The 14,036-nt window shown below is 39.2% G+C and overlaps 1 protein-coding gene across 3 annotated transcripts in view; it reads right to left on the bottom strand.

Moving 5' to 3' along the window:
* The window catches only part of Gab2 (GRB2 associated binding protein 2), a 181,411-nt gene that overhangs the window by 46,187 nt on the left and 121,188 nt on the right, over window positions 1-14,036 (bottom strand). The window contains exon 1 of one of the 3 annotated variants that reach the window (XM_040284997.2): window positions 263-400. The exons of the other annotated variants lie outside the window; for them this stretch is intronic. Within the exon in view, the coding sequence (XP_040140931.1) occupies window positions 263-302 (40 nt within the window). The 5' untranslated portion in view covers window positions 303-400. Of the gene's footprint in view, window positions 1-262; window positions 401-14,036 lie in introns of those variants that run through there. 3 annotated transcript variants of the gene reach the window in all.

Genomic DNA, 14,036 nt, shown 5'->3' on the forward strand with positions numbered 1-14,036 from the left:
ATGTTGGCAGAGAGCGATGCATACTTCAATTAAAAACAGGTAAACCTTGTGAAAATGGAGGAGGCATAGAGTCACTAGGGTTCCAAAGGCCATTTGATAGAAGTTAAACTGGAGAACATAACAAGGCTGAGGAGTTCACTGAAAACAGGTCTGTTTCTTGTGCCCTTCTCTAGCCCTTGACTGTAGGACAGGGTCTGACAAAAACAGGTACTCCCTGGTGTGTCCTGAATGAGTGAACACAAAACAGAAACTGGGGCATCACCTAGAAATGTGGGCAGGAGTCCAAGAGGAGGAGACAGCATGTTCTGGAGGAGCAGAAGTGAATTTTTTCTTCAGAAATTCAGGCAGACAGCTCACTGGCAACAGCAGTTTTCCAGTGGGCAGTGGGCTCCAGTCACTGGTTCAACATCTAGGAGGCTCTGGTCTATGAGAGGAGTTACATAAATGCATGATATGGTCCAATCCTGGGTGGAATTCAAGACAACAGGCAGAGTCATAGGGCAGAGACTGAAGAACAGGAAAATGAGACATAATTCCAGGGCTGACCCTAGCTGACATACAAGAGCAGGGCCAGAATTGAGCCAAAGGGACAAAGGATCCTGAGCACTGACATAATACAAGGGTGCAGGGTGGGCCTGAATTTGGGGGTAGAATTCAGAGGCCTGGGGCCAGGAGTGCACCAGAGGCTGGGGACTAGCATCACTTCTAGCTCATTGTTTCCAGATACTCCCACTTTACAAATGAATTAAAGCACTGCCTCTTTGCTTCTTCATCTGTGTTCTTTTAGAAATGGCCACATGAGGCTGCCAATTTTTAATGATGTCAAATGTGTACAAACTGCTCTTTACTAGGACTATCATTTTACACACACATAAAAGAACATGTTAGTACATGCACATACAGTATCTATGAACAAAGGGAAGTTTTAATATCTGATTACATTTAGCTTTATCAAAACTAACACTATCTTCCTCTTCATATTTTTCATTTTGTTGTAGACTGATGAAAAACATTTTCATAGCTTAGCACTGCTCTGTGGGTCCCTGTTTTGAAATATCTGCCACAGGCCAAGATTTTCACATTGTGTTCCAGCTTTCCCAGGCAAGCATGGGAAAAGAGGAGGGGTAGGCACTGGGCACAGCTCCGGTTTGCAGCACTGCACCCTCCCTCTCCCCTGCAATCCAGAGCTGCTACACTCATGTGTTTCATATACTCTGTTCCATGTAAAATCTGGTTAAAAAGGTATACTTAAAATAAGGTTGGAAATCACTCCTCGTTTAGGGTTAAAGAAAGTGAGATTAGTAACAAAAATGAAATTTAAAACTGGGACTTTAAATTCAGATCCTAGAGAAAGACAGCCATATCTACTGATTTTGTAGCACCCAGAGTGAACCCTACGTATAGCTACTTGTAATAGGATGTTTAGCCATAATCAAGAGCCTTCAGAAGTTCAAGATGGCTTTACTACTAAATACAAAGTTCTAATCCTACTTCTAGCCCAAAATCAGCGTTACAGTAGGCTCTGGAATCTGGGTTGGGGCCAATTAAACAATCATTTATTGCCTTCCTTTACTAGGGATAAGCCTCAAAGAACAAACCAACAAACAAAAATAAAGAGGGGTGGGTGGGTAAAGAGGGGGCGGATCTCAAGAGACATTGGGGAGCCATCCAAAGCTGCTGGTGTTGAGGAGTTGGACGAGACGCTCCCTTCTCTAACAGTCTGTGGGTTCTGGCAGGTAATACTAGATTTGATCTATGCTGGCTGGCTGGGATGGCAAGGGGGAGAGTCTGGTAAAAAAGGCAAAACAGGAAGAGGGATCAAGGTTTAGAATGAAGACAGCAGGGTCAGGTTTCTCCTTGTCTCCTTTTCCTCCTTCAGAGTCTGGAGTGCCCTGAAGGTCAGGGCTGGAGCCTGTTCCAGGACAATGCAGAGGAGTCTATGGGGATTTTATGGAGTTCATGTTCCAATTCAAGGCCTGCTCCGGGGGTGACTAGACCCAGCTATAAACAAAAACCAACAAGCAAGCAAAAGATTTAGGAGGAAGGTCTGATGTTTCAGGGTTAGCTAGAATAACTTTTGTTTTTAAAGGCATGAGGATTTCAGATCTGGCTGGAAACTGGTCTGGATGTTTTATTTTCCTCATTGTCTCAGTGGAAAAAAAGGGTGGGTGATTCAGACAGCATCCTCCGCCTCTGGGCTGGGGCCTGGGTCAGTCTTTTTTGCTCTGCAGGAGATTTGGTCTGGGTCTGGGGAGACGCTCCTCTCACCTCCCACACTTGTGCTCAGCATCCAACAGGGGTTCCAGAGGAGTTGGGAATCTGATCTCAGTTAAAAACACCATCAATGCAGAAGGCAGAAGGGTATGGAGAGGAAAAGGCCCTTCCAGAGATGAGAAGAGGGGAGGGTGAGTCCCCTGAGAAATGTTGCTTCCCTCCCCACCCTGCTCTGGCCCCTGCTTTTTCCCTAGCTCGCCCACTCATTTTTCATCCGGGGAAGGACCAAGGTCATCAGAAGGCATTGGAGTGAACTGCTGAGCTCCACTGCATCCCTCCCTGCTGGCAGAAGCCCAGAGGAATAAGGGGTCCTGACCTATAAGGCACCAAGCATTCTCTCCACAGGGGAAGGAGCTATTTGAAGACTTCTGCCCCCACCCCCATAACATTCTTTCAGTGGATGCTGAAGATTTCCCCAAAAGTGTCCCTTTGGGTATTGCTTGACCCCAGAGAAAACCTAGGACTTAAAATACTCTGTTGAGGAGTAAGTTAGAAAACACAAGGATTACTAGAAATTTAAATATTTATTAAATATTTAAAAGGAAGCAGCCTCACCAAAATTTTTAGTAGAGAAAATGTGGAGAAGAGATAAAGAATAATTGATTGGAACTCGGAATTTTTCATTCCACAGAATTAGGCATGTAACTATTATGAAATTCCTTCCAAGGAGTTCAAGAAGAAGAGAAAAGCTAAAATAGTGGAAAGAATATGAAGGAGGCTCTGACCTTATTTTAAAATCTTCAAGAGTTATAAAACAGGGTTTTGGTGAGTGAAACTCCTTGGGTTCAGATTCACAGTGATTTGTTGGCTACTCTAAAATCTGAGACCATGTTACCCTGCTAATTTATCCCTCAGAGGTTAATATTAATGTGCAACAGCACCTTACTTTCAAAGCAGTCAGTTCTCAGTGATTGAAAAACATCTTTAAGGGCTGGGGATGTGGCTCAAGCGGTAGCGCGCTCGCCTGGCATGCGTGCGGCCCAGGTTCGATCCTCAGCACCACATACCAACAAAGATGTTGTGTCTGCCGAGAACTAAAAAATAAATATTAAAAATTCTCTCTCTCTCCTCTCTCACTCTATCTTTAAAAAAAAAAAAAAAATTTAAAAAAAAAAAAAAAAGAAAAACATCTTTAAAAAAATTTTTTTAATTGTAAATGGACACAATATCTTTGTTTTTTAAAATTTATTTTATTTTTTATGTGGTGCTGAGGATTGAACCTAGTGTCTCAAACATGCGAGGCAAGTGCTCAACCACTGAGCTACAACCCGAGCCCTGAAAAACATCTTAATGCTCTTCCTTCTTGCTATTCTGTGGCTTAGAAACAGCCACAGTAAACAGGTCTGTGAATAGGGGTTAGGACAAACAGCCGTGGAATAGAGTGAAAAGCCCTGGCATCCAGGCCCAGCAGCTCTGCTTTCTGGCAGTGTCTTTGAACTCCAGTTTCCTTACTTGTGCAATAGGAATAATGCCAGCAGCCATGACTATCTAATTTTGTTTCTTTACACTCAAATGAGACTGCAGAACAGTCTGTAGACTGAGAAGTTCTCTAAAAATGCCAGATATTTAAATCATATTCTGTTCCTCTTCTACAGATATAACAACTGTCTTTATTGCCGTAATCACTACATGGGAAACAGTACGACAGGCAGCTACTGTTCACATTGTGTACCTATGTTTTCCTTTACATTTGTGTAACCTCCCAACAACTCTGTGAAGGGCATCAACTCCATTTACAGGAAAAAAAAAAAAACATAGGTAAAATCATTTATTTCACATGATACAGCAAGTAAGTGGTAGCACTGAGACTTGAGTGCTGCAAGCCTGCCACGCAATAGTGGTTGTGCTGGGATAGCCACTGAATAAATGAAGGAAGAAGGGGATAAAAGGGAAGAAGTCCTCAGCTTTGAGGATTCAAAAGGCTTTCCTAACAGCGGATGATCTTGAGCACATAAATAATTCATTAAAGCTCTTTGCTGGCTCTTTTTGTGTGTGGCACATCTGGTCAGGGACAGCTGCCCACAACTGGGCCACAAATGTGAGGACTTGGACCTGTTTAATGGTAAACAAAGCTTAGAGCATCTTTCTTTCTTACTCTGAGGACTGAAGGCTATTTTGATTCCTAGAGGGAGATATGCATGTATCCCCCTACTTCCCCTCAACAGACTCGATGACTCAATGCATGTGATGTGAAATCTTGATATATATTCTTGAGAGTTGCTTTTCCTTCTTGAAATTTTCCCTGATTTCCTTTTGGAAAGAGTTTTCTATCAGAAGGTTGGTATCTCCTCCAACCTTATGTCAATATTCAGACTCAGTTTCACTCCTGGTCTGGTCTTGATCCTGTAGGTTTATCCTAAACATTTTGGCTGGAATATGTGAGAAACTGGAGGGTTGCAGTAGAAATAAGAATCTGGGGGTGGTAAGAAAGTTGAAAAAAAAAAAAAAGGATAGACTCCCATCTGCCACAAAAACCCTTCCAGCTGAGAGTGAAAAACAAGTTTTTCGATAGGTCCCATCACAACCCTTACGGAAAAGAAAGAAAACAAAAAAGGAGTATTTGCTTGCAAGAGGCTCCCTTATGAAGGAATCTCTATGGGATGGAGCAGCAAGCAGGGATGTTGGATTGGATAACTCCAGGGGATAACCTAATGTGGAATACAATGCTCATAGTCCTTTGGGAAATATGCAGCTTGAGTGCTGCCAATGGGTGAGGTTTGTCTGGATGCACCCATGCAAGAAGCAGAAGCACTGGGGTGAGATCACAAAGTATTTTATCCCTATTCTATATCAGAAAACTGAAACTTTGATCCAGTGATATGCTCATGTAGTCACAGAATGGTCATATGAACCAGTTACCTTCTCCCTGTGAGCCTACAGACACACTGAAAGAACTAGAGGACTGGTTAAAGTCCTAGAAGTTACTAAATTAGGACTACTGCAGCCCATGGACTTGAACAATTTGGGATGGTGACGTGGGAAACCTGGCCAGTTTTAGGGCCTCCAGTGGAAGGTGTTTAACCTCCTACAGAGTATCCAAAGAGGCAAAAATATCTAGGCTTGGTTCTGGGAAATATTTGCACTAAAAAATGCTAGGAATAAAAGACATCATGTTATAATGAAAAGTCAGATTTGGTTTAGACTAGAATCCTGGTTTTGTCATTTTCTAGTTGCATGGCCTTAGATCAAATTTTTTGCTACCTAGAGGGATTACTGTGAATATTTTTAAATCATTTTTTTTAGTTGTAGATAGGCACAATATCTTGGTTTTATTCACTTATTTTTTTTTAAGGTGGTGCTGAGGATTGAACCCAGTGCCTCACGCATGTGAGGAAAGCAGTGCTCAACTACTAAGCTACAATCCAGCCCATTATTGTAAATTTTTAATGGCAGTTTATTTCAAGTCTCTACTTTCATAGAGCAGATGGTCAGTATATTGCTGCTATTATTTCTTTTTGTGGCTGGTGAGGTTTAGGTGTCAGTCCAGGGTGCTCCTTACCTAAAGCAGATGCTGACCCAAAGCCCCAGTTGAGTAGGTTGTTCACAAGAGGCACCAAAGGAGAGCAGAATTGCCACAGGGAAGAATCTAGGGTGGGGCTGGGGATGTGGCTCAAGCGGTAGCACGCTTGCGCCTGCTGCCCAGTTCGATCCTCAGTACCACATACCAACAAAGATGTTGTGTCTGCCGAGAACTAAAAAATAAATATTAAAAATTCTCTCTCTCTCTCTCTCTCCTCTCTCTCTCTCTCTTTAAAAAAAAAAAGAATCTAGGGTGGTTGATGTCAGTTGGGTAGCATGAGTCTAGCCCAGCCCAGGTCAGGGGTGGGTAGATAGAGTGGATCTTTATTTAAGTCCTGGAAAGTTAAAATGTTAGGCAGGGGAAAAAAAGTACTATGTCCTTACTTGAAAAGGGAAATGAAGTTGACAAAATGATTAAATGAAAAAGGTTTTTGATCAAAAGTAGGGAGTTAAATGTTAACTTCCTTCTTCTCCTCAGATCCCAACTCTCAGCTATGAAAACACTGGCTTGGTGATTAAATCCTTACCTGGAGGTTTTAGAGGTATAATCCAGTTTTAAGAAAGCTAATAAAGTAAGACATAACCCAATAAGTGACTGGATCTTTTAACACACTAGATTCTCTTGTGAGAAGAAAAGCCTATTGCCTTTCTCAGAAAGACTGCACAAAGAACCCTAAACCTCTGTCCGACAACCAAGATCCTTGATCTGGTAATTAAACTACCAGACATCTTATAAAATAATCCCTTTAAACCAAAGGCTTAAGGGAGTCTGTCTTCTAGTAGACAGAGTTGTAACACCTCCTGCCTACTCAGTCCCTCCTCCTTGAGCTGGTGGTGCCGAGCTACTGCCTCTGACCTTGGTAATACCCCTAACAGCACCCTCTGCAACTGTGTGGTTACAACCGTTCCTCCACCAGGCTGTGAGGTCAGCACAGGAACCCTACTGACCATCTCCAGCATCCCTGGTTATGATGGAGACTGGCATGAAGTAAGTGCTCAGTGAAGGTTTGCTGAGTGAATGAGTGAATAATAATGTGCAAACAGAGAAATGAATCTTCCTACCTAAGAAAGCAAATCCAGAGAATATTGTCTCTACATTTTCATTATATTTAAATGCTATATAGTCAGAGTAAGATTCAGACAATATCCTTTAATTATATGATTTAAAAAAAAGATATTTGCCTTAAGAATTATTTTTTTTTCTCAAGAATGTTTTTCTTGGTGGAAACACCTCTAATCCCACAAGGAAATAATTCCATTAAAATAAATTTGCTATTTCCTAAAAATAGAAGGTATTTTTAAATCCATTTCTTACACATTTATAAAAAACTCTTGAGACTAGTGGGTTTGTGGAGTTTTCCCCCTACCTTTTAATTCCTTTACTCCCCACTATACCTCCCAAATAAGCACGTTTTACTATTCATCAGGAATAAATAAAGGGTGTTATGGTTTGGATGTGAGATGTCCCCCAAAAGCTCATTTTGAGACAATGCAAGAAGGTTTAGAGGAGAAATGATTGGGTTGTGAGAGCCTTAACCCAATCAGTGAATTAATCCCTTGATGGAATTAACTGCATGGTAACTAAAGGCAGGTAGGGTGTGGCTGGAGGAGGTGGGTCATTGGCAGGGGTGTGCCTTTGCGGGTATATATTTTGTGAGTCTTATAGTTGGTTATTCTATGCTTAGCTTTGGGAAAACTGCCACACTGCTTTCTGCAGTGCCTGTACTATTTTGCTTCTCATGAGCAAAGTAAAGGTGGGACATCTGAGCAATGTGTTTCTTCACATCTTGCCCAAATCTTGTCTTATACATCTTTTAAATTACACTACCCTAGTAGATAGGAAATCACTGTGGTTTTGATTGTACTTCTCTAATGGCTAAGGACACTCAGCATCTTTTTATGTACTTATTAGCAATTCGTATATCTTCTTTGGAGAAATGTCTACTCAGATTCTTTGCCCATGTTGTGTTTGTTTTTAGGACTTTAAAAATGAATTTAAAAAATCATTAATTGTACAGACTCATGAACTACAGTGTGATAATTTGATATATGTATACAATGTATAATGATAAAATGAGAGCAGTCAGTATTTCTGTCTTCTTAAATATATCTTTACATTTTTTATTAACTAATAATAAACATTTATGAGACACAGTACATGTATATGTGTACATTGATTAAATTAGGATAAATGATATTTAAAATATCTCATTATTACCTTATGTTCGGAGTCTTTGAGTATCTTTTAGTTATTCATAAAATAAATAATAGACTATTGTGAACTACAATCACCCTACTAGGATGTAGAGTTTATTACTCCTACCTAATTGTGTTTTGGAACAATTATCCCATCTCCCTCTGTTTGCCTTCCTACCATTCCCAGCCTTTAATAATGATTATTTTATAAAATCAGTAGATACATTTCCATGTATTAGTAATGAACTTGATAAGAAAGAAATCATGACAGCAAAATAATTTAAAATAGCTACAAAATCCATAAAACAAGAACAACAAAAACCTTAAGAATATATTTAACTAAAGAAGGTTTTTCCTACAATAAAATTTAAAAAAAATCCTATGAAAGAAATTGAAGAGAACACACACACACAAAAAAAATGGCAAGACTACCATGTTTGTGGATTAGAAGAATCAATAGTTAAAATACCCATACTACACAGCAGTTTACAGATCTCATGCAATCCCTATCAAAATACCAATGACATTCTTCACAATGGAAAAACATCTAACACTGAAAAAACAAAACAAATCCTAGAAAAAATAATCTGAAAATTAATATGGAAGCACAAAATACCCAATAGCCAAAGCAATCTCAAGCAAAAAGGACAAAACTGGAAGCATTCCAACAACTGATTTCAATGCATATAACAGAGCTATAGTAACCAAAACAGCATATTAGCATAAAAACCAATGCATAGATAGACAAAATAGAGATCCCAGAAATAAATCTACAAATCTACAGTCAGTGAATTCTCTACAAAGGTGCCAAAAATAAAGAAGCACAGCCTTTTTACCAAATGGTGCTGTGTTAAATGTGTGATACATGCTTAAGACTGAGACTTTATCCCCACCTTTTACCCTGTACAAAAGTCAACTTGAAATGTGTCAAGGACCTATATATAAGACTTAAACTCTGAAACTACTAGAGGAAAACATAGGGGGACACTCCAAGACATTGGTATAAGCCAGGTGGAGTGGCACACACCTCTAATTCCAGCTACTTGAAAGGTTGAGGTGGGAGAACTGCAACTTCAAGCCCAACCATGGCAACTTGGTGAGATCTCATCTCTAATTAAAAAGAAAAAGGGATGGGAATACTGTAGTCACTCACACACACACACACACGCACACACACACACACACACATACACACACACTCGTACAGGCAATCATTTTTTTTTTTTTTTTGGATATAATCCTAAAAGTGTAGGCAAAAAAAGCAAAAACAGGCACAAGGGATTATATCAAACTGAAAAGCTTCTGCACAGCAAAGGAAACAATCAACAGAGTGAAGAGAAAACCTGCAGAATGGGAGCAAATTTTTGCAAATTCTTTATCTGACAAAGGATTTTATACAGAGAATTTAAGAGCTTTATCCATTTTTAAAACTGAGTTGTCTCGTTGTTAACTAAAACAAGTTTTTTTTTAACATATTCTTAATTCCAAATGCTTATCAGATATAAAGATTTGAAAATATATTTTCCTATGCTGTGTGACAATTTTTTTTTAAAAAAGTTATTAATTCCTAAACCTAAATCAGAATTACTGACTCAGCATATCTAAGTTAAAAGAAAAACTTTCAGGTGATTCTGAAGGTTTGGGAATCAATGATCTAACCCAGTGCTTTTCAAATTTTAGTGTGCATACAAATCACCTGAGAATTTCCATAAAATGCAGATTCTTGGGGAAAGAGAAAAATCACCACTAAAACCCCACAGTTAAGGGAGCATGGCTGGACTAGCCTGGGGTGGGGGGGCTGTGCCAGTTGCTCTCTGCAGCTGCATTCTCTGCCAGCTCCCCTCAATGTCCCTGGAGCATGTGTGTTTCCATCTGGGTCCAAAACTGAACAGATGGATCCATGTTGTGCCTCAGTGTCTGGAGGACATGAGGGAGAGAGTAAGGCATAGGGGCATGATGGTGCATCTGTTTGCTGGGGATGTGATGGTGGAGAGGGAGCTATTCCAATCTGTCAGCTGAAGTTGTAAAACTACTGCTGCCATCATCTTCTCTTTTATGCTTTCCATTTCTTAAGTTCAACTGATACATGGGTGGAGTCACTGTCAACCTAGTCATGTCTCTTGGACTCTGTCCCCTAAAGGTAACCTTGGGGAAAAAAGGGGTTTTATTCCTTGTGTAGAGGTTCAGGCCCCGATTTAGTGGTGAAAGAACTTTTAAGAGCAGTATACTTTGCTACTTGCTCAAATTGCAAGGAAAAGCTCAATGGTCTATCTGATCCTGAGTCTACCTAGCACATGTGATTTCAGCAGCAATGGTAGGCTTTTCAGTACATTTCTCCTGAGAAGAGTGAAATCATATCATCTCATGCTCCTCATGGGCAGATCACTTTCTGTATAAGATGGACTAATGTAAACTTCAACTAGTTTTAACAGCAATCAACTCCATCTGGCTTAAAAAGACTCAGTTACAGTCAGGTGTGATGGTACATGCCTGTAATCCCAGCATTTTGGGAGGCTCAGGCAGAAGGATTGCAAATTTGAGGCCAGCCTTAGCAACTTGGAAAGGACCTAGCAACTTAGTGAGCCCCTGTCTCAAAATAAAAAATAAAAAGGGCTGGAGATATGGCTTAGTTATTAAGCCTCTCAGGCTTCAATCCCCTGTGCCCCCTGCCAAATATATATAGTGTTGTTTACTCTATGAGCACTTTTCCATTCTTTTAAACAAGAATATCTCTACTGTCACTATTCAAAGAGATAAATTTATATCTTCTGGCTTTTCTTTAATTTCTGTAAATTATAAATAACAGTATTAAGAGCCTCAGTATTATTTTCATGTTTCTCTGAGAGGACCTGGTACAATATTTTTTTAAAAAGTCAGATTTAATTATCTGATAATCATGGCTTTTTTTGTTTTTGATGATGTTGAGGATGGAATGCAGGGCATTTTATATGCTAGGTGAGTGTTCTACCACTGAGCTACATCCCCAGCCCCAGTCACTGTTTTTGACAACAAATGAGATCCTATCTAAATATCTTGTGTATTTAGTATGACAATGTTTTGGTTTCTGCTGCTAAGAAGTGCTCTAAATATTTAGCATATTTAGACATTTATATTTAGACAAATTCACATAGCCATAGTTTGGGACTGTAAACCAATAACATGTTGATTCTTGGCTAGCTCAGGGACATGTACATGTACTTATATCTTCTCTAACATTATGAATGAATGCAATTGTCTTCTCAGTGATTAGCTATAAACTTGTTGCCTATTTATCATAGCTATCATTTATTTTTTTAAAAATTGTTTTCTTTTTTTAGCTATATATGGACACAATACCTTTGTTTTATTTATTTTTATGTGATGCTGAGGATTGAACCCAGTGCCTCACATATGCTAGGCAACCTCTCTACCAAAGAGCCACAACCTCAGCTCCTCTTATCATTTATGTAAAGGAAAAAATTTACCATTTTGAATCTTTCTCTACTTGCTTTCACATTAAGAATTTGAGCATTTGAATTATCTCCAGGTCTGTATAAATTACACTTATTTTGTAGACAAAATGGCAATTTTCAGTTTTTCCCTCACAAATTTTTTTTTAAGGTGACATTAATATTACTATCTGGAATAGTATATTACAGAAGAGGGCCCTCTGCTATCTGATTCAGCAGGTAGGGATCTTAAATTACTTACAGTTTTATAAGTGAACAAACTGATTTTGATGGGAAAATCATTATGTCCTAGTTTCCTGAATGGTAAATCATAGAAAGAGGTTGATATGGGCAAAATGTGCTATTTTTTTAAAGTTTTGCTACTGACTCAATACCTTTTAGTACTTAAATATATTATATGTTTGCTGTACTCTGTTAAGAGACTGACTATGGATATTACTATACTGGAATATAAAATTTCTACAATTAAAAAAAAAAAAAAAAGAGGGCTGGGGCTATGGCTCAGCGGTAGCGCACTTGCTTGGCATGTGTGAGGCACTGGGTTTGATTCTCAGCACCATGTAAAATAAATAAAGGACTATCAACAACTTAAAAAAAATTTTTTTAAAAAGCCAAGTACAGTGTTGCACATCTGTAACCCTAGGGACTTGGAAGGCTGATATAGGAGGACTGCAAGTTCAAGGGCAGCCTGGGCAACTTTGTGAGACACTGTATTAAACAACAACAGTAACAAAAACCCATCACAGTAGTCACTGTTGCAAATATTATCCACTGGGCTGGGGATGTGGCTCAAGCGGTAGCGCGCTCGCCTGGCGTGCGTAAGGCCCGGGTTCGATCCTCAGCACCACATACAAACAAAGATGTTGTGTCCGCCGAGAACTAAGAAAAAATAAATAAATATTAAAATTCTCTCTCTCTCTCTGTCCCTCTCTCTCTCTCACTCTCTCTTTAAAAAAAATATTATCCACTAATGAATGCAAAAATTACTGGCAAATTTTAAGGAGAAAAATGTATTTGTATATCACTGGAGTATTTCCCAAATGTTTATTAGTCACAAAAGTAAAGATAATTAGCTTTCAGTTGAAACATCAGGCAGATTCTACTTCCATCAAGTGGTCAAGGTCAATGAGACTGGTAGTAAAATCTTTGACACCATCTGCCTCTGACCCAATGTGCTGAGAAAAGGACATCACCTTTGTGGTAATCTCCCGAACTGATAACCTCAGTATAACCATGAGGAAACATCATCCACATCCACAAAATGCCTAGGCAGCATTCTTTAAAGGGGTCAAGGTTATGAAAGATTCCTGAACAGAATAAGGAAATGAGTGAAAATAGGTGAAACCCATATAACCTGTAGTTAACAGTATTGTACCAATGTTGATCACTTAGTTCTGATAATTGTGCCATGGTAACTGAGATGTTAACACTAATGAAAGCTCAGTGAAAGTTATATAGGAAGCTGCTGTACCTGGTTGAAAGTATTCTATTCTATTCTGCTTTTTAACAAGCTCCCAATAGAGGCAGATTCTGCTGGTTCACAAACGCCATCCTGAGTGGCAAGGGATTAGACCAGTGGTTCTCAAACTTAACCATACATCAAAACAACCTGAAGGGTTTTCCAGAGCACATTGCTGGGCTTTACTTACAGAGTTTCTAACTCACATAGTTTGAGGTGAGGCCCAAGAATCTGTATTTCTAAGAACTTTCTAGATGATGCTGATGCTGTCAATGAGCCTTAGCTCATGATCTTCCATTTTCAAAGAATTGTAAAACAATTACAGGAATATGAAAAAGATTGTATCTGGCCTTCAAAGCCTAAAATAGTCAGAGGAAATGGTTGCTGAGACGGGACCCTTGTTACTCAGTGCTGCTACTTGGCTAGGGGATAGTTTAGTGGTAGAATTCTTTAGCATGTGCATTCTGTATTCAGGTCCAGTAGTCAAGCCCAGCCTCAATCAACAAACAAAAAAACCTAAAAAATACTACTGCTTAGGTACACTAGTCAGTGATTCTTAGTTAATTCATCTGGCATGGGTCCTTGGCACCAATGTTTTTAAATGTTGCTCCTCCATTTTCTGTTAGGCAACCAAAGTTTGAATTACTGATTATGACTATCTGCCTACCTATTAAAAAAAAATTTGCTCCTCAGCCATCCTGGAGAGCTTGATATGAACTCAAACAAATGCCCATGCCAAGGAGCATTTTTGCAATTTAAAATTCATTTCAAAAGTTGAGCTATTTTTTTGTGACAGTTATTAAAGCCTGAACATAAAATCAGTATTTCACCTCTCACTTGTCCCCTTCTAAGGGAATATAAATGAAAACAGTATTATATATCAAATTTTGCCAAATAAACAAATGAGCACACTGTGCAGAGTGATCTGAAAAAATGGGCTAGGAAAGAAAGATGGACTAGAGAAGGGGTCAGGTGAAAGCTTCTCTATGGTGTGGCTGACAGGTAACAGCACAGGGTGCTAGAGAGCTGAGGGAAAGGGAGAAAGGTTGAAGTCTGAGAAATGGCAGTGGTGTCAATATACTTGAAGAAACATCACAAAATACTTTTAGCTTCATAAACCCAACATTTCTTGGTTTTTC

The sequence above is a fragment of the Ictidomys tridecemlineatus genome, chromosome 4 (assembly GCF_052094955.1).
Source record: "Ictidomys tridecemlineatus isolate mIctTri1 chromosome 4, mIctTri1.hap1, whole genome shotgun sequence".
In the NCBI taxonomy this organism is placed as follows: Eukaryota; Metazoa; Chordata; class Mammalia; order Rodentia; family Sciuridae; genus Ictidomys; species Ictidomys tridecemlineatus.